This window comes from Pteropus medius, unplaced genomic scaffold (genome assembly GCF_902729225.1).
Source record: "Pteropus medius unplaced genomic scaffold, Ma_sr-lr_union100, whole genome shotgun sequence".
Lineage (NCBI taxonomy): Eukaryota > Metazoa > Chordata > Mammalia > Chiroptera > Pteropodidae > Pteropus > Pteropus medius.
Window position 1 is genome coordinate 9,206,057 of NW_024354500.1, and position 21,822 is coordinate 9,227,878.

Genomic DNA, 21,822 nt, shown 5'->3' on the forward strand with positions numbered 1-21,822 from the left:
AGGTATTATGCTAAGTGAAATAAGTCCAACAGAGAAAGACAAATACCATATGATCTCTTATTATGTGGAATCTAAAAAATAATAATAATAAAATAAATGAATGAACAAAACAGAAACTGACCCATAGATATAGAGAACAAGCTGGTGGTTGTTAAAAGGGGAGAAGGTGAGAATGAAACAAACAAACAAATAAGAGTACAAATAAAATTCAGTGAAAATCCAAAGGAATAAGCAATTAATTCTCCCAAAGGTGATAGGGAAAAACCTTCAGCGAAAAGGTAAAATCTAATCAGGCTTTTTTGAGGACAAACAGAATTTCATGTAGAGTACATTCCAGGTGACAGTGTGAAAAACAAGAGTAGAGAGTAGTAGTATTAAAAACCAGGACATATTTGAAGAGTTTTGGTTTGATTTGCCTAATATGTATAGTTTATGGAGACAGCATGAAAGGGTTAGAAAATGAAACTGGCAGAGATGTGGATTTATTTTGAAAAGTCTTACAAAATATATGAAGGAGTTTTTACTTTATCCCCTAGGTAATGGAAAAAGAGTCTTGGTAGGTTTTTAAGCAAGGGAAATGTAGGTTACGGGGAGAGGCCAGGTGACAAGATCAGATTTATGTGTTATAAAAATTATGCCAATGAATAAGGTAATAAGTCTAAGTCTTAAACTATGGCAGTGTGGATAAGAATGGGAAGACACGAATCCCAAAGACGATTTAAGCCAAATCAACAGGGCTTGATGACTCAAACATGTAGGAGCTATGAGAGATAGACAATCAAGAAGTTTTTAATTTACAGTACTTGGTAGATAGATGGTGATGACTTTGACCATAGAAGGAAGTGCACAGAGGGAGAAACATGCTTGGCGGAGAAAATGAGTTCAGCCTGCAGCCTGCTGAAATGAGGGTGACCATCCAACACTGGGTCCAGCATGTGGTTGAAAAACTCTAGAGATCAATGGGGCTTGGGTAGATGATGGAGGGTCTGGGAGAGGATGAGTTCACCATTTGATCTATCTCTTCTTATTCTGATTCTGTTATATTTGCTATGAAACTGTCTAATATTAAATTTAGTTTTTGAAACTATATTTGGTATTTTTATTCACTTGGCAATGTTACTCTCATCCTTAATGTTATAACCCCAAATGGTGGCTTACCAATCATTCTTTTTTGTGTTTAGGACTCTTACAGAATCAAATGGGGGTTAACAGAACAGATAAAATCAAATTCCTGAATGTGCAGTTTAGTATTAGATATAACTATTCCACCTCCTTCAAATATAGATCACTCCCCTAGCCCCCAACCCCAGGTCTTGCGTCAACATCCAGCCAGCTTATCTTTAGCATCACTTTTAAACTACAGGCATGAAAATCATAAAAACTTAGAAGTAGGCCTTTTTGAAGTTTACCTTTATAAAATCTGTGGAAAATGGATTTTAAAGCATATTCCTATTACAATAACATTCAACCAATAAAGAAAACAAATTATACAAAACCTTAGTGAAAGTCACTTAGGCAGAAAAAAATATGCTAAATATGAGTTACCCCCTAGTTGTTAAAGCAGGTTTAACAGTACTTCCACCTGGGAGTCTTTCTAATCCATGAGATATTAGAAGTATGTAAGACAGTAATAAAACTACAGCTCTAAAATTAGATGTCAGTAATTCACAGAAACCCTAAACACAACTGCCTATGGAGTCAGGCAAATAAGGCAAGGGGAGACCAGTAAGGCTGCAGGAATTGGAACTAGAAGTGCCTGCCCTATTAAAGGGCATAGCTACTACTTACGGGAAGGCTAGCTAAGTGTTGCCAGATATTCTGATTTTTTTAAGGAGTCAGAAAGCCAGATTTATGCAAAATTTCCAGATTTTAAAAAACATCATGTGGACCTTTGTTTTAATTGTCCTGAATTGGTAAGGTTTTATTACACAGTAGTCCCCCCTTTATCCACAGGGGATACATTTCAACACCCCTGAAAACATAATTGTACCGAACTCTATATATACTATGTTTTTTCCCGTGCATATATATATACATACCTATGATAGAATTTAATTTACAAATTAGGCATAATAAGAGATTAAAAACAATAACAAATAATAAAATAATTATAACAATATACTATAAGAAAAGTTATGTGAATGCGGTCTCTGTCTTTCTCAAAGTATCTCACTGTACTGTACATGCTGTATAGATACGCTGAACAAAGGAATGATTCATGTGCCCAGGTGGGATGGGGCAGGATAGCACAAGATTTTCTCATACTACTCAGAATGGCGAGCAATTTAAAATTTATGAATTGTTTATTTCTGGAATTTTTCATTTAATATTTTCAGATCACTATTGCCCATGGGTCACTGAAAAATGGAAATCAAAACCACAGCCAAGGGGGTACTGCTGTATATCAATTTAATATATGTGAACATTTAATAGCTAATGAAGCTGAAAATATTGTCTAGATTTTAAATTTTTAATGTTTACTACCAAATGTAATTTTAGAAATAAACTTCTATCTCAGTCATAATCTTATATTAATATCTAAATGGCATCATCATGTCAGTCTTAATGCTGCCAAACTTTTTCTAACAAATAAAAGATGCATGGACAGAGTTTTACTTTTCAATTTTAATAGAATAAAAAATGTGTCACAGAAAACAATTTTTAGTTTTTTTGTAGCAGTTTGACAGTGAATGTTAATAAGAATCCAAAAATATTCATACAACCAATGAACGTGCCAGCACCACAAAATTAGCTAAATTTCTTGGATGCAAAAATACTTTTAAATATTTGTCATTATTCATAATTTGGTGATACCTACTATAAGAATATAGTCAAACTAGGTTTCATCAACGGCTCTGGTTAAGTTCACCTTGACCCCTTTGGTGACTTTAGTCTGGCCCCCACGGAGACCGGCAATGTATATCTGGGGCCTGGGCACTCGGGTGCTGCCTTCCCTCAGAGACTGTGTGCCAACATCCTTTGCAGGATATACCTGTGAGCTGTTTTCTCTTCTCATGTGACTAAGATTGGTTTGTACCGAGTGAGTAACTTTGTGATGCAAATTGGCCTATGTAGAAGGAGAGTACACAGGAATTAACATTTCTCTAAAGAACAATATCAAATATTGTCACTTAATATCTGCCTATTTTTTTCTCAAACCACAAAAAATTAGTCTTGCAACACAGCATTTTTCTACAAAACATTAGAACATTAGAATATCTAGAATGTTATAGAAAATAAATATCATTTGCCAAAAAGTAGGAAAATATATTGAATAATGAAAACTGACCCAAAGAAATAACATACAGGTTCAAATTTACAGTGAGCTCAATTATTTGTTAATATAATCTTCTAATACTTTCATTACTATACTTTGAGATTCATACAATTTGGATTTTCCACCATTTTTGGTTTATTTTTATAAGACAAAAATTTAAGATTTCCATTGTCTTATTTAAATGGGCTTTACTCAAGACTTAATATAAAAAACTCTGATGTTATCAGATTATGGCTTACATTATTCTACATTTTGCCTGCTCCTTTTATGCATTACTACTAGTAAGCATAAAGTTAAATAAATTACTCAGGCTGAGAAGCAAGGAGGAGCTTATAAAAAGGAGAATACGCATTACTTCATCATGAGGTTATGATGAAGTAAAAAAAAAAAAAGCAAACAAACTCTGAAGGCATTAGAGCATGCGAGTTAAGGAAGACCTGGAATTAGAGAAAACATTTCAGAGTTTGAGATGCTGAGGGTGACTGAGAACCAAAACTACTTCCCCTACACACAGCTTATTGTATACACTAATGTGACTTTACTATTTCGTTATCTTCATTAGCTTAATTTTACTATTCCAAGAGACTCTCGCAAAAGCAAATAACTTGATTGTTCATTACAGAACATCCTGAAAGACGCATCAATTCTTCAGTAGTAAGCATTAACACATAGATTAAGCCCTAGGATTCTTTGCATCCCTTGCCTCAAAAATCTATTCTCATCAATGCTGGACTGATTTTTCATAATCTTTACCCAATCCAATTCAAGCCTCCATCCCATCCTCCAACCTGCCCCTGGCACTGAAAGACCTGCCTTCAACCAAACTTCAAATTCTCAATAAATTCCAACCTTGCTGTTCCTCCTCTGAGACACTGCCACTACTGAGGTGGTGGTCGCCCTCACGGCTTTAAGCCAATACACTCAGTTTTGTCTTATCAACAAAGTGTATTGGTAATATTTGGGGAGCTGGCATTCGACATGATGCCATTCTAGGGGACAATTAATTAGGTCTAAGGTGGGAATCAGAATGAAGCAGAGGCTGAGGAATGAAAAGAGAGGGTTCAGTCAGTATGAAGTTCATCCCCACTGAATAGAATACTCCATTCTCTTAACATTTCCAGTCTGGACCTATGCTGTCACCTCTACCCCTCATATCCTATCCAACCATCACACCTCACTTCTCTTTTGCCTATTTGTATTTTAAAATCAACTTTAATTGTCACCTAAGTCAAGTTAGCAGAATTTTTATTTCACTTCTGTAATACCACTTAGCAAGAGGCACTTAATTATTTTTAGTGCATCAATGCTACTTGATGGTCTATTAGCTCCTGAAGAACAAAGTAGTAGTTATCCAGTATATATCTGATGAGTTCAAGTGAGCTTAGGAGATAATAGAAAAGAATATGAGGAATGGGAGCCTCAAGAACTACAGGAGAGTAACTGATAGGAATGCTAATGGAACAATGATCTGGAAGATACACCCGGAAGCGGAACCTTCTTCATTCCAGCATATCAAGGGACTTTTTGAAAAGCTGCCACCAGAGAGGGTGGCAAGGGAAATGATGTGGTTACTGACAAGCCTGTGAGAAACTGAATATACAAACAGACCAAGATGAGACCTTGTATAACAATAGAACTCTGACCCATAACCTCTACAGCAACCATTCCGGAAAGCCAAACCACAACCTCTGTAGTGGTAGCAATTTTGGTCTAGAGCAGTCAGGACTTAGCCAGCTTCCCTATTTGGATGTCCACCCACCCTCCAATTCGACTAGCCAGAGAAAGCCAAATATACTCACCAAACCAAACACATAAGATGCCTGTATCCGGTTTCCCTATGTCAACAACCTCCAATCAGAGAATACCTGAACCCCTCCCTGTTTTCATATAAAGCTTTCCCACTCCACTCCCTGTCCTTGAGTCTCTGCCAAAGGCAAGTGATGGTGGCTGACTTCCTTACTATAGCAAGCTCTAAATAAATAGCCTCTGTTCTCATTTGGGTAGTCTTATTTATTTCCATACCCGATTAAAGAGATGAATAAAATACACTAAGGAAAAGCTATAGTTATAAAAAGTGCTTGTTTATTTTATATTATAAATAATTGTTTAAAAGGACAAGATACAATAAATGCGGTGAGTGAGGGGAAGAGGGGTGACAGTTTCAAAGGCAGGCTTTAAGGATAAGCACCTATTGTGATTAAGATGACTGAGAATTAGAAGCGCTAGAGATCCTGGTGTCTAGAGAGGACACGTTGACAGTAAGGGGGCAATATCTGTGATGTAACAGAGGTAACATTCTGCTCCTCAACAAAAATCAGAAAAAAAAGAAAGGTATACTTTAAATGATCAGGGGAAGTTGAAAATGCTTTAAATACTAGCACCTCATAGATTAGCAAAATAATTTAAAACTATTATATAGATCGATAGAGAGATAAGATGGAGGGAGGGAAGGAAGGAGAGAGAGATAGGAGCTATTATTGTTCTAGTTAGTGGCTGATATAATTTGAGTAGTTTCATGCTTCTGTATTTCTATATATGCTTTAAATTAGAAGAAAATCTTACAATGTAAAGCTGGTAAATTATAATTATGCTAATTATTTTGTTAGCAAAGAACTCTGTATGACTATTTTATAAAGACAATTTAACTTATCAACTCTACGAGTAACAACATTAAAATTTCCCAACCTATAAGTAATTTTAGAAAATATTGTTACAAACCAATTTTATAGCTTTTCTTCTTAATTCCCATTCATTCCACTCATATGATCTCACAATTGTTGGTGGCAATATGTGTGTATCCGTCTGTGTGCTAGTTTCACTCTTTGTAATTGGTTTTATATAATGTTTGTCAACATCTTTCATCTAAAGAAATGGAGTTTTCTCTAATTAATTTTTGTGAAAAAATAAATAGACATTATTTACAGATAACTAAAGTATTTAGCTAAAACTGACAAAATATTAGAAAAACAAGAATTTCTGAACATGAGATAGATTTGTAAACACCAGCAGAGAAAATACACTCATAATTAGTGAGCTAAATGTAATTTATTCTCCTGAGCATTGTAGCTTTGTGCCTGATTTTGTGAATTTAATGTAGGAGGTGGATTTTGGAAGAAGAAAATATAACATCACTCACTGACAAGTCAAATGCTCCCTCTCTGACTTTCATAATTGGTAGCATAAGTGAATATCTTGTTGGAAATGGATAGAAATTTAAAATAGCTATTAAAATTAGGTATAAACTACATTCATTTAAAGTATCAGAACATCTTTAGCATATACCTTTAACTCAAAGCAGACATACATAGCCGGATTATTATCTAACAGGTTTTTTTTTTTTAGTTGAATATGTTGATTTTCTGCTGGAACACCAAGAAGCTCACTATTACTCTTCAAATATTAAGTATAAAGTAATTCCACAATAAAGAAGATATGATTAGCTGGATATGGGTTTGCTGGAGAGGATGACAGAGGTTTAAGGAGCTCGGTCACAGTAGAGAGAAGAGGTTAACACGAGAGAGAAGAGGTTAACTTTTTCCCCAAGTCGAGCAACAGATGTGTGAGTGCCTAGCATTTTACAAAAGATCTAATTTTTACTTTCAAAATGATCTGATGACATAGATAGATAAAAATATGCTGAAAATAAAATTAACAATATTCTACAATACTAATAAATGGCAAGTAAGTAATAATAAGAACTACAGCACTGAAATATGGAGGGAGAAAACCCATTTCTATATGCACTAAAGGTCACTGAAGAACAGCTATGGATTAAATAGAAAGAAAGGGAAAACAAGACCAGATATATAGGGGGAAATAATTTTTTAACAGAAAACAGTGCACTGTCTACATACAGCACAGCTTTCTGGTTACGTGATTTTAGCCTTTCAAAGTCTTTGAGCTATCTTACAACTCTGTAAGATATAAATGAGTGATAGCAAGACCAAATAATTCTTGTCTATAGACATGCAAATTCATACCTCTTTCAAGGTTTTCTATAGAACTTGACAATATAATTCTCAAATTTATATGAAAAGAGTCAAGTGTAATCTTAGAGAAAGTAGGAGATCTTACTTTACCAGATATGAAGACTTATTTTAAAGTTATACTAAGATATAAGCATAGGAATTTTTTTTTAAAAAATGAATAATTGATCAGAATAGAGCTTAAAAAATTAGCCTGCATATACCAGACAGTAAGGAAAGGAGAGAGTATTGAACATATGGTCTGGGGCAATTTGCTATTCAAATGAAAAATAATTAAAATTGGATCTTTATCAGACACAAAAATCAAATCCAAGTGACTAAAGACTCTAGTGTGAAAGGCAAATTTATGTTTAAAAAAATTTTAAGACAATAATTTTATGACCTAAGGATACATGAGGATTTATTACACAAGACATAAAACAAGAATGGTAAATTACACATTAAAATGAAAAACTTTTGTTTATCAAAAGACACCACAAAGAGAATCAAAAGATATGCTACACACTGCGAGACATATCTGCAAAACATTATCTAGTGAAGAATTCACATCAAAAACATGTTTTTGAAAAAAACACCTCCCATAGATCACTAAGAAAAGACATGTAATCTACTAGAAAATTGGACAAAAGACATAGTCACTTCACAGAAATACATAGTTTAGGAATATATACATGAAAGACAAAAGACAAAGAATAAAAAACACTAAATCCATAAAGTAGTTACTAATGTGGAGAAAAGAATGAGATTGTTAAGAAGTATATAGGGGGCTCTGAGGTACTTGTTATCAAGGGCTGGATACACAAGTGTTTTTCATTGTTTTTATACAGTGATACATTTTATATATCCTTTGGTTTATATAAATATTATACAATTAAAAATTAAAAGTTATTTATTTAAAATGAGCAGGACATATTTTCCCCATGTAATGTTTTCCTTTTAGCCTTTTAGTTTTATTTCATTAGAATTGATATGTAAGTGCTTTTTAAAAAAGTTATCTTACTTACTGTTTTAAAAGAAGGCAGAGTATAAAATATAACTAAAACCATTAAATTTTATTAAAGCATAATTAGTGAAACTACTAATGGTAAAAAAAAAGAAAGAAAACTAAGCAAAGAGTACTTTTTATGTATGGGACAACCCAATCTAACAAACGTATAAATTCTCCCACAAATTATTTTATTATTTTAATGCAATTCCAGTTAAAACCCAGGAAGACTTTGGGGGGAAGTTGAAAAATTCATTAAGAAATTTACATGGACATATAAAGATCCATGCATAAGTGTCTAAGACAAGTTTGAAAAAATAAAAGGATAAAGGGCTTGCCCTCTCAGATAAAATATTTACAGAGCAATAGCAATTTTAAAAGTATGGTCTCAACATAGAGATAGACAAATAGGCCAGTGGAACAAAATTAAGAACCTAGAAATAAGCCCATTTGGTATGAAAATTGTTAATATAATGGGAGTAGCATCATATTCAGTGGGAAAACCACAAATTCTTATTAATGATGTTAAGAAAGCTGGCTCATTACATGAAGAAAAATAAAATTAGAATTCTTTATTATCTCCAAATGGACTAAAGATCTAAATGTAAACAGAAAATTAAAACAGGAGAAAATATAAGTGAATAACCTAAGACAATAAAGAATTTCTAAAACAAGACTTCAAAAAGCACACATTTAAGGTAAAAATTAATAGATATGACTACATTAAAATTAAAGATATGTCTTTGATGAAGAACTCAACTGACAAAGCTAACCAAGAGGTAACAGACTAGGCAAAAGACGTTTGCAACTTTTTTAACTGACAAAGAATTAATATTTAGAACAGACAAGGAATTCCTGCCAATCAACAAGTTAAAGACAGAAATAGTACAGAAAAGAAAAAATTGGCAAAAAGTTTTGAATAGTTGATGTAAAGAAAAGGAAATCTGAATGAGTAATAGATGTAAGAAGATATGCTGAACTTCACTATCAGAAAAGAGTACAATAAAACAATGAGATACCATTTTAAATTCATCGCATTGGCAAAAATTATAAACCCAGGTAATAGCAAGTTCTAGCAGGATTATGAGTAAGGGGTAAGCCTCCTAGACTGGAGTTAAATTGGTCCAATTATTTTGAGAGTAACTTCTCAGTTGAGCCAAAAATTGTAAGCCTACAATTTGTTCACATACAGAAGGATACTAAATATACCAATCTCTCTCCACAACAGAAGGAACCTGGAACACTCTGGAGAACTGCCTCATCCAAAAAAAGAGTGTCACAGCAATAGACTGGTAGCACTTTGTTAGAACAAAAGAGCCAATCGCACTGTCCAGGGTTTGACCACCATGCCGCTCCCCAACCACTTTGTCCTTAGCTTGTTCCCAGTCTTGCCAAAATATTCAGACTACCCTCTGTGCCGCACAGATACCAGCTCGACCACCCTCTTACCAGTCACTGCTTGGGGCCCTGCCAACCTGGTCAGTTGTACCCAAAACCACTTGCTTCATAGTCAAAATGTTGATAAAAATAACAACAACAACAATGATAAAAAACAAACAAACAAAAAACATTTTAAACCACTCTGATTTGTATTTTAGTGAGTTTAAAAGAAAGGAACTGAATGAGAGAGAAAAGACAGAAAGAGCAATTAAAAGGTGAACAAAAATGAGAAACAAAGAGGAAGAAAATGAGAAGAATATACCGCAGTATACGCAGGCAGGGATTTTTATGTTTTGTTCACTGCCAAATCCCCTGTGCGAAGAATAGTGCCTGGCACATAGTAGGTGGCTCAGTAAATATCTGTTGAATGAACTGACAAATAGGCACGGACATACAAAGAAACATGCCTTCAGATCCATTTTGTGGCCTTTCAGACTTGCAATTTAAACACGTTAAATTATTTTACAATTGAGTATAAGTTATCACCTATGTTATCTGTGTCGAGCTCCTTCAATTTTAGATAAGAAAATGCTGTCCTTTCAATTATTTATCTAAATGTAGTCTTTCTGTTTCAGACTTTCCCAGTCTTTATCAATTTGATTCCTAATCTTGTTTTCACTATTTGTGAATTTTTTTAGTTTCCATCTTCAGATGTGAGTCTCTTTCAGTAAACCTGTAAAGGCCTTCATCTGACCCCACGTCTGTCTGGAGTTAGAAACCAATCTACAACAAAATATAATTTTTAAATTAGCTATACTTTTAGATATCACAAATTCTTAAAATACTGATCCTGCTTACCTGAGAATATGGAATGAGGGTTTCAAACTGTTGATGAAGTTCCAGTAGCTGAATTAATTCTGCATTTTTTTTGGCCTTTTCTTTAATTATATCAATGTAATTTTCAGGGTTTTCTGCAAATGAATATGCAGCATCTCTGTTATTGAAAGTGTAATATTTTTCTTTATGTTTCAGAATTCCAATTGCTGGATTTCCTAAAAATTAAGAAAAGGAATTGAATGAGCTATGAAATATTAAGTGATTCTGGGTTTGTAATACAACCAGAGAACCATTTCCTATATACTGCATTTTTAACATATCACTTATGTTTTTATTTTGCTAAAATGTTACAATTAGCAATGTTATAATGTTAAATTATATTTTATGTGAAATTCAAATTAAATTAACTACTTTTATATGTTTTTATTTTAAAGTATGATTTTATATAAAGATATTTCACTATCCAGATATAAGGTGCTTAAAAATCTCTTATGAGTAGACACTTAGTCATCTGGCAGGTTTTTCAATTCTCCTTAAACTAAATTACTACATAAGCACTGTTTTAAAAATAATTCTATAAGAACTACAAAAATGGGACATCTTTTCCAAAATGTAAGTTTCCATGTTAGAAAGTATTTCCCACTGTGAAAAGATACTATGTAAAATATGGATTATTAAATATCCACATAGTTTATGGGAATTATATAAAAACAGTAATACTGTCTTACTTATTTGCTCTTTCTTTATGCAACAAATATCTACTGACCCTGTTCTTGGCACTGAGGATATAGAAGGAAACAAAGTCCCTGCTCTCACCAAATCAACACATAGCCATAGGCCAGAGAGTGATCAGTGCTACAGAAAAATAAATAAATAAAGTAGGTTAAGCACATAGTGAGAGAAAGGAGAATGAGGTTGATATTTTAAACTGGGTTATCAGGGAAGGCTGAATAAAATGAGGTACAAGATATGTATCTGCTAGGGGATAGAGCTTTCCAAGTAGAGGGAATAGCAAGGGCAAATGCTCTGAGGTGAAAAATGGGCTTGGAATGTAGCTAGAAGGCCAGTGGGGCGGGAATAGTGAGCAAGGGAGAGAATGGTAGGCCAAAAAGTCAGTCAAGTCATCTGAAAAGGACCACGTCTAGGGAGGGAGGGAGGGACAGAGGGAGTTAGAGAAGAAAGAAGAAAAGGAGAGAAAAAAGGAAAGAGAAGAAAATAACCATCTATATTCCATTGCTTTTTAATTCTTCATGGCTCTTGTTTTCTCCCCAGAATCAATGACCTTCACAAAGGCCTCAGAATACTATTTTCTCAGTTCTCTATAGTAAATAAACCTTTTGTCACCGCCAGTATGAAAAATCCAATACCACAAAAAGTGAGTCAATTTGTCTGTTCTCTAGTCTGCATACACACAATCCCAATAACTCTTTGCAATGAAAAAATAACCAACTGTGAAATATAATAAAAGAAATAAAGGAAATAAGAAAGAAGAAAAGCAAGGAGAAGCTTCATGGTGTAAAGTAAATAAGAAACAAGCTTGTCAAACTGTTTTTATTCTAACTCTCGTCAACTTCTTGTTCTTTCCTAATTCACATCGAATTTTTTGAATAATAACTTAATTCATCTCAATTTCTGATTTACTATTTGTTTTGGAGAAGCTCTAGTAATATCAAGAGAAATTTTACTTGACAAGAAATTGGACATTTCCTTAGTGTTATCTGCCTTATACAGAAATCCTGATCTCTGTTAGTGGAATATAACCATAAGTGACAAAGAATATTTTTAAATAAACTTATCAGTCAAATTGGTGTTGCTCTTTCAAGTAACTGAAAATGGCATATTTTAGAAATGTCACATAACATTTCTGAAATCCTTCACTGGGCATATAAGTCAGCCCTCATTTATGTTACTACAACATCCATATTTATGTTACTACAACATCCATATTTCATTATATACACATTCCATCATTTATCGCTTGTATTATAATTTCTTGTTTATGTCAGTCTACTGGATTATACTCTGAGTACTTGAAAGACGAACGTTTCATCTGAATCATCTTTATAGCTTCTTTCATAATTCACCATCAGATCCCATAAATTTTTTTAAAAATGTTTATGTAAGGGACAACGACAGCATTTCATTTAAAGAAAATATTGGGGAAGGTAGAGCAATATTATTTCCAATGATATACCTGGAAGGAGAAGACCATCTGTTGTAGCAAATGTGTAAGGACAAAATCCACGATACTGAATTAATAATTTATCAAAATTTGCCGTTGTTTCTGGGAAAAGCCATTCTTGTTTCCTGAAATCCACCAGACGTACTTTATCTTCTAAAATGAAAAATGAGGACAAGACAAATTATTCAATGAGAAGAGTAAACAACTCAAGGAAATGAACAGAAGAGACTGGCTGGTATGTGACTAAAACAGAGAAAGATCAACTTTATTCAATGTGGTGTAGTTTTTTATACTAGCTTGCAAGATACTTTAAGACTGTTGCTTCTGGAAACAGTTGAGAATGTTCTGAGCAGAAAGGAAATATATCTTAGTAACAATTTTGATAACAAAGTCTATAATTTGTGTTCCTCACACTTAAAAAGAAATTCCTCCTTGTGTTGGTTGGCTTCCCTATTTACATTTGATAAGGAAATAGACAAAAAAAATTTACACAAATAAAAACATGCATTTATAAAACATTGATCTCCAAGGTTCTTAGCTTTCGTAACCCTACCACACTTCTGTGTCTGGCTCTCTATCCAAACAGCAGAAACCACAAATGACCTGGGGCTACAACTAAAAGTAAATACATACTTTGGAGAAAACAAACCTTTGTTCTTTTTCCTGATACACCTGAAAGCCGTGAACAGTTACGACATGTGGCTATTGTAAGTTGATTCAGAAGAACATTAGGTCTCCCAGTTCACTGGAGCAGTATCTTGGTAAATAGCGCTCTAGTGAATATGAAGTTCTGATGTATGGTGGGAAACAACATGTCTAAATCTAAGCTGCAAGTAAACTATCTTGCTGATATGGTTAAGTTTAATATCTACTGCTGAAGTGACTTTAACTTTTCAATTTCATTTAGTAATTACTGTTTTAATAAAATGAAATCAGTAGGAAAACCTTTAACTGGAAGCATGCTTTTAAGTCTCTTCGATTTCATTTTCAGATTTTATGTATTCTAATGGTTTAACTGAATGGAAACTGCTGTTACATTTTTATTTTCCACTTTTAGAAAAATAGAATTTAAAAAGGAAACTTAGAGAGTAAATTATCTAATTTCATTTTCAGGAAAAACTTTCTTTTTAGGCAACAACTCAAGTCCTAGACTCTTATTTTGGCATTTCTCATGAATTTTAAATTGTCTTTACAGTAGGAGAGACCAAAAAAGTAAAAAGAAGTGTGTTAATAAAAACATGCTTTCAAGAATCAATGCATCTCTTAAAGGGTCTAAAATAAGCTTAATTAATTTTACAAAGATAAAATTTATTGATTTATAAATGTCAACCTGCATCTGAGGCAGGTATGTGGCAAATAGTATTCCAAAGAAATAGAGCTTTATTTGTAACAAATACAGCAAAGTAATATCCTTTTCTACTATAGATCAATAATAAAAATTATTGAAACCACAATAGAAACTCATTAAGCACAGAAAATCATTGTTAACCAAAACACTAACTATAACTTAAACAATGGTTATTGCTGGATAGTAAGATAGGTATTCAGTTTATATTTATTCTGTTTTCCACATTTTTGATAATGAACATTATCTTAAAATCAAGAAAGATGTTTATTTAATGCTTTATCAGAAAGATATAATATGAAGATTTTAAAACAAAACAGTAACTTTATTCCAGAAATAATTTTAAGAGAAAATAATGAATGATTTCTATTACCCATGTGTTCTTTTATTCTACACACATCAGTTTTCACAGTCACTTCTTCAAGAAGATCTTGAATTACTTTCTCAGGAAAGAGTACTTCATGAGTGCCCAGAAATCGCTCAAGGTGAGCAGTTAAACTACTGAGGACACTAATCAAAACACTTTCATCCTGAAAGCTAGTCCACAGTTTAGAAAGTGAAATGAAGATGGGCTGAGGAAGAGAAAAAATGTTCAAAATATAACTGTTTAATAAAATTATAAATCACTGTTGCCTTGAAAATAAATATAATTTGTAAAGAAATTAATTATTACTTAAGACAAGTAAAAAGCCTCATGAAGTTAGACTCGAGATAGAAATAGGACTCATAAACTATGAGAAAATAAATTTGTATTTTATTTCAAAGCATTTTATTTTGGTATGATTGTTATAAAGTTAATTTACTCAAAACAAAACAAAACAAAACAAAACAAAACAAACACCAATACATTTGATTGCCTGTCTCCATTTCCAAACAGCAGACATGACAAATGACCTTGTGGCTACAACTAGAAGCGCAGGCATACTTTGGAGAAAATAAACCTTCCCTCTTTTTTCCTGACAAGCCTGAAAGCAGAAAGATTCATGGGTGCTTCACTTCAGAAAGTCAATGGGAAAATATCTTCTTTTTAAATAAAATGCTAAATATGATTCATAATAATTAGATTTATCTGCCTCAATCATGATTTAAAAGAACATGAGAAGTCTAGCAATATAGCTTGGGGCATGTTTTGTGAGCTGCAAGTTAAAGATTTTAGGTCAGTGAGCTAAAATGATTTTTTATTTTTATTAAAGGTCACTGACTTACAGATCAAACAAATAAAAAAATTAATCAGATCCTACTTATAAGTGAAACAACTTAGCCCTCAGTTTCTTGATTTTTAAACCCAATATTGGGAATGATCATGAAAAATTACCAGAGCCTTAAAATGTTCTATAAAATACTGCATGTGCATTTTATACCTCCTTGGGGCTATTGGATTTTCCATAAGATAGTTCAGATAATCAGAAAAGTCGACATAAGTGCAGGCCTGGTAATCAAAGTGATTATTATCTGTCTGTTCACAAGTTGCAACAGCATTTTGGTGAAGGCAATTTCTAACCAGCTACTGTGAACACATTTTCAACACTGTACTATGGATTATTTTTGTTGCTATAGCTAATAGCGACATTATGGTTATTATTATATATATCTGCATTTCCTTTAGTAGCAAATGCCCACCAAAAGAATTCACTCATCCAACTTATACTATTACTACAAAATAACTATGAAAAACAAGATCAACTTGTACAAAACTAGCATTATATTCTTAGTAATTAAATAATTATAATTACTTCCCATTCAATTTTATAGGACCCAAAAGAACACTCACCCTTAAACAAGGTCAAAGCTGATGACAAATACTTACAAAGACTTGTGATGTTGGGACAGCTGTCTTCGATTTTACAATCATTTTTAATTGTTCCAGTTGGGCTCCTAACTGCTTTGTCATCATTTCCACTTCTTGAGCACAGGTAATTATATCTGACTGTGAAGGCAACATCGTTCGCATTAATATTTTTATCATTTCACTACAAAAGTCATTGTGTTTTAATCCCTACCTGCTCCCACATCTCCTGAAGGTAAGCTGAGAACAGGAATTCTGTTCTCCATGGTATCCCCAACATCAAGAACAGTACTGGCATATGAACGGTGCTTCAGAAATAATTGTTGGATGAATAAATCTTTTGAAATACAATGGCTATACTTTTTCTCAAATGTATACAGGTATTCTTTGATATTTAATTTAATTGCATTCCTGAGAAGTGGATCCTATGACACAGCTTTGCATAGCTCATTGTTTTCCCATTCATCAATGATAAAATTAATGAGTTATTGCCTAGAAAACAATTTTGATACCAAGATTTTTAAAAATTACATTCAAGAATGTAGAAAATCTTAAAAATCACAGCATTGGAAGAAAATGATATATTTCTGATACAACAGTAATCTGAAAATAAGGTGCTAAATGCTGAATCTGAAATAATTGCTAATATTTATTGTTACTATATGCTAAATACCATATTAAATACTTATGAGTACAAAAAGGGATAATTACAAATAGGAAAACCAAGGTATAGAAAGGTAAGTAAATTGCCGAAGGATGTACAGCTAGTCAAACGTAGAATCATGGTTCTACCCCAGAGCATGTGAGCTCAGAGCCCAGTTCTTACCCATTATACTGCACTGACTAAGATATGATCAAAAATGGTGATGGTATGTGTTTATCAGTACAGTACAAAAGAGTGACATTTACTCAGAGAAAAAAAGTGCATTTGAATTTTCAGGTAGCTATAGCCTAACTATATGTTATATGAGACTATTTTTAAATAAAAATAATTACTTCATAAGAAATATCAAATGTCATTACTGTATTTTGACTAAGAAAATTTTTTATTCACAAATATAACATGAACTCTCTTTTAATTTTACCTATACTACTCTTTAGACATCTCCTCTCCTCATTCTCCCATATAATATTATCTATCCTATCTAATGGGCCTCTTGTCTACCCCACAGTTTTTCTCTCCCTTGTTCGTTAGTTTTGTTTTAGGAATCAAATACAAAAATTTAGTATTTTTTAGATTTGTGCAACAGCCACAAGAAACAAATAAATCTGCATAAGTTATCCAAAGAAAAAGTTATATTCACCATATACCACTTCTTAAAGCCCATAACTGAAGATACTCTAGACCTTCTCCCCTAAACTATGTTTGTAGGGTCCATTATAGAATAGATATGCGGAACTTCTTGATTTTTCCTGATAATGACCTAGAACAATCACTCTTTACATTTTACCAAAGAGAACTTGTTTATAACCATGTACAGGTTTTAGTTGTATAGTTATTTAGTTGTATAACTAGAAAGATATTCTGTGCTTATGGATTAACATAATTAATATTGTTAAAATGCCCATATTTCCCAAAGTAATCCCAGATTCGATGCAATCTCTTATCAAAATCCCAATGGCATTTTTCATAAATGCAGAACAAACAATCCTAAAACTTGTATGCAATCACACACACACACACAAAAAAAACCCAAAAAGCAATCTCGAGAAAGAACAACAAAGGTGGAGGCATTACTCTTCCTGATTTCAAACTGTATTACAAAGCTATAGTCATCAAAATGGTATGGTACTGGCATAAAAACAGACATATAGATCAATGGAAAAAAATGGAGAGCCCAGAAAGAAACCAAGGTATATATGATCAATTAATTTACAACAAAGGAGGCAAGAACATACAATCTTTTCGATGAATAGTATTGGGAAAACTGGACAACCATATGCAAGAGACTGAAATTGAACTATTATATTACACCATTCACAAAAGTCAACTCAAAAGTGATTAAAAACGTGAACATAGACTTAAACCCATAAAACTTGAGGAAAATATAAGCGGTAAGCTCCTTGATGGTGGTCTTCACAATGATTTTTTTGGCTTTGACACCAAAAGCAAAGGCAACAAAAGCAAAAATAATCAAGTGGGACTACATCGAACTAAAAACTTCTGCACAGCAAAGGAAACATCAACAAAATGAAAAAGCAGCCAACCAAAAGGAGAAAATACTTTGAATCGTGTATCTAATAAGAGGTTAAAATTCAAAATATTTAAAGAACTCATACAACTCAATAGCATAAAAAAAAAAAATCCAATTAAAAAACGAGCAGAGGATCTGAATAGACATTTTTCCAAAGAAGACATACAGATGGCCAACAGGTACATGAAAGTGTTTCACATCACTAATCATCAGGGAAATGCAAATCAAAACCACAATGAGATATCACTTCACAAATGTTAAAATGGCTATTATCTAAAAGAAAAGAGATAAGTGTTGAGAACATGGAGAAAAGGAAACACTTGTGCAGTATTGCTGGGGATGTAAATTGGTGCAGCCGCTATGAAAAACAGTATGGAGTTTCCTCAAAAAATTAAAAATCGAACTATTATATGATCCAGCAATTCCATTTCTGGGTATGTATCCAAAGAAAATGAAAACACTAACTAGAAAAGATATATGCATCTCCATGTTCATTGCAGCATTATTTACAATAGCCAAGACATGGAAGAAACCTAAGTGTCCATAAGTGGATAAATGAATAAAGAAAATGTCACACACACACACACACACACACACACACACACAATGGAATATTATTTAACCATAAAAAAGAAAGAAATCTTGCCATTTATGACACGAATAGACCTTAAAGGTATTATGTTAAGGAAATAAGTCAGAAAGCAAAAGGTAAATCTCATATGATCTCACTTATATGTGAAACCAAAGAAAAAAGAGAGAGGGAGCTCACAGTTACAGAGAAAAGATTGGTAGTTGACATAGGTGGGGGTTGGTGGTTAGGTACAATGGGTGAAGAGGGTCAAATATTAAAAAATGTCTGATTATAAGATAAATAAGTCCTGGGGATGTAATGTAACAACATGGTTATTATAGTTAACAATACTGTATCATATAATTGAAAGTTGCTTAGAGAGTAGGTCTTAAAAGTTCTCATCACAAGGAAAAACAACCTACGCATGGTGGAGGATATTAACTAGATTTATTGTGGTGATAATTTTGCAATATATACAAATATCAAATCATGTTATATACCTGAAAGTAATATAACATATGTCAATTATAGCTCAATTTATTTTTTTAATTATAGCGCAATTTTAAAAGCCCGTTTCTCTTAAGAGTATCTTTGATGATACAGTAAAAAGTATTAATTTTATTAAATCTTAATCTTTACACAGCTTTTTACTAATCAGAGTAATAAAATGGAAACATATAAAACATTTCTACTGCATATTAAAATGTATCATTTTCTTGAGGAAAACACATGATTGAATTGTGAGCTGAACTATCCTCCTGTGCTCAATACAACACCATTTTTACCTGAAAGAACAACTGACAAACTGTTTTTTGAGCCTTATTTGGCAGATATTTTCTTGAAAGTGAATGAAATGAGTCTGTCACTTCAGAAAAACAATATTTTTTGTTGCCAGTGATAAAATTCACATTTGAAACATTTGTGTCTGCCACCATGAACCTGACAGCATCCTAACAAATATATTTCTAATTGAGATTGTTGGTGAAAAAATAATAATAATAAAGTTAGTCCTCTAAGAATGTTAGCACTTAAAAAATGCCTTTTCAGCTTTTTCTCTTTAACAAGGCCTCTGAGCAGTTTCCCAGCAAACGCAGAGATGCAGATCTTCGTGAAGACTCTGACAGGCAAGACCATCACACTTGAGGTCGAGTTCAGTGACACCACTGACAACATCAAAGCTAAAATCCGAGACAAGGAAGACATCCCACCTGGCCAGCAGCGTCTGATTTTTGCCCGCAAACAGCTAGAGGACGGCTGCACGTTCTCAGACTACAATATCCAGAAACAGTCCACCCTGCACTTGGTGCTTCGTCTGGGGGCAGCATCATCCAGCCCTCCCTCCGCTAGCTCGCCCAGAAGTACAACTGCGACAAGACGAGCTGCCCCAAGAGTTACTCCCACCTGCATCTTTGTGCTGCCAGCTGCTGTGTGTGTGTATATATATACATATATATACATATATATGTACATATGTGTGTGTGTGTGTGTGTGTGTGTATTTCATGTGATACAGTAAAAAAATGCTTAGGAAAGCACGTGATCTCAACTGTCTTTCTCCTTCCCCTTCTACCCCTCCCACCCACCTGCCCCCACTTTTTTAACTTATAAGTACATCATAATTTCTTCCATGGACAGTTTAAAACAAGTCTAAAGCAAACAGAAATTCTACCTGATTTTTTTTACTTGCATCATCAGGAAAAATCAAGAAAGTCCTGTGTTGTATATTCTGTGAATGGGCCCTGCAAACATAGCATGGGGGCAAGAAATCTACAAAAGTCTTGACTTATACATTTTAAGAAATGTTATGTGTCAAACGCAACTTTTATTTGCACAATAACAATAAGTAGCTTTCTCTCTTTGGTGACTGCCTTGTACTTCAAAAGCCCGCAGAGGATAGAATTGTTTCCTCAGCTAAGACAGTCAACAAGACTGTGATCACCCTTCCAGAATATGTGAATTTGTTCACTGCAGCAGATAAAGTCTTGATCAAAAGACAAGAAAATAATTCACTATCTTACCCAGACTATAATTGAATTTTTAAAAATGTTTACATAAACGGATTATTTGTAGCATTGGTAAAACAAAATTCTCCAAAATCAAAATCAATACTTCAAAAAATCAAAACATCTGTTCAAATAATGTCTTTAAAAATATTCACAGGTTTCATAGATAAAGTCTCAGCTAAACATAAATTCATATATTTTATAACCTAGAGATAATACTGATTAAGCCAATAATCAACTTTAACGGTAATAATCAACTTTAACGGTAACTAAGGTAGATTGGTGAGGGAAGATTGGATAGTTAAAAAAAAAAAAAAAAAAAAAACACTGATTAAGCAGAAAAGAGTCAGAAGGTTAAAAGAACTCATCCTCACCCTAACTGAAGTTAGTACGAAACAGTCACGAAGAGTGTTGAGATCAGAAAATTAACTTTCTCAATAATATGAGCAGCAAAGAGTTTGGAAATGAGATATTGTCTAGAAAAATAAGAGCTCTTCAGCTTGTGTGTCTGCCCGAAATGAAATCAGAGCTGTTGTGCTAAAGCCCTAACAATGATGAAGGTAATAATAAACTTCATCAGCGGCAGTGTCTTCACCAACTTACTGAGCTCTTACTCTGTGCTGGGCACTGTTCTATCCTATTTACATAGTAGAGATTCTCAATAACCCCAAATGTGGAAACCAAGGCTCAGAGAAGTTAAACAGCTCCTCAAGGACACAGATTTAGTAAGTGGAAAAGTTAGGATTAGAACCCACGTGGTCTGGTTGCAGAGCCTATACACATCACTTAAACACTGTCCCTCTAGTTCTGAGAGTGAGAACTCCAATGAGAATTGAGGACTTTAAGCTAGCTGGCCGAATATGATTCATGATTGAATGCTGTGAGAAGATACTGTATAATGAACAATGTTCTCTACATCATCCTTACAGTATGTGTGAGTTTCTCAAGGTTCTTTCTTATGATATTCCTTGTAAATGCAGATGATGAAAGAAAATGTGAAGTTTATTCCTATGGATCTGTATGCCCTTCAAGATAAATTGATTGTAAAATTCTCTTAGTATCTGACTAGTTACCTAAGGCTAATAGCCATAAGTCAAATTTAGGGGAACATCCACCCTAAAGATTGATTTGGTTTTGAATAGTTGATTTAGAATCCTCCATTCTGAAGGCAATTAGATAGTAGGTCATTTGTGAGGACCACTCTTAGTTGGTCGCAATGAAGACATGTCATCTGGATATTCATCTTTCCATTCTCTACAGTGGCAATAAAGAAAAG

General features: G+C 33.4%; 1 protein-coding gene and 1 pseudogene across 7 annotated transcripts in view; one reads left to right on the top strand and one right to left on the bottom strand.

Moving 5' to 3' along the window:
• Positions 1 to 2,648: 2,648 nt before the first annotated feature.
• Positions 2,649 to 21,822, bottom strand: part of CFAP206 (cilia and flagella associated protein 206) — a 29,024-nt gene continuing 9,850 nt past the window's right edge. For 5 of the 7 annotated variants that reach the window (XM_039853076.1, XM_039853074.1, XM_039853075.1 and 2 more), the window contains 6 exons: positions 15,800 to 15,919; positions 14,366 to 14,564; positions 12,660 to 12,800; positions 10,487 to 10,680; positions 5,996 to 6,139; positions 2,649 to 3,067 (listed from right to left, as the gene is read on the bottom strand). In XM_039853076.1, coding sequence (XP_039709010.1) covers positions 2,837 to 3,067; positions 5,996 to 6,139; positions 10,487 to 10,680; positions 12,660 to 12,800; positions 14,366 to 14,564; positions 15,800 to 15,919 — 1,029 coding nt within the window. In that variant the 3' untranslated portion in view covers positions 2,649 to 2,836. The remainder of the gene's footprint in view (positions 3,068 to 5,995; positions 6,140 to 10,486; positions 10,681 to 12,659; positions 12,801 to 14,365; positions 14,565 to 15,799; positions 15,920 to 21,822) is intronic. The other 2 variants (XM_039853077.1, XM_039853078.1) reach the window with 2 other exon arrangements.
• LOC120594954 (ubiquitin-like) lies at positions 19,626 to 21,582 on the top strand (annotated as a pseudogene).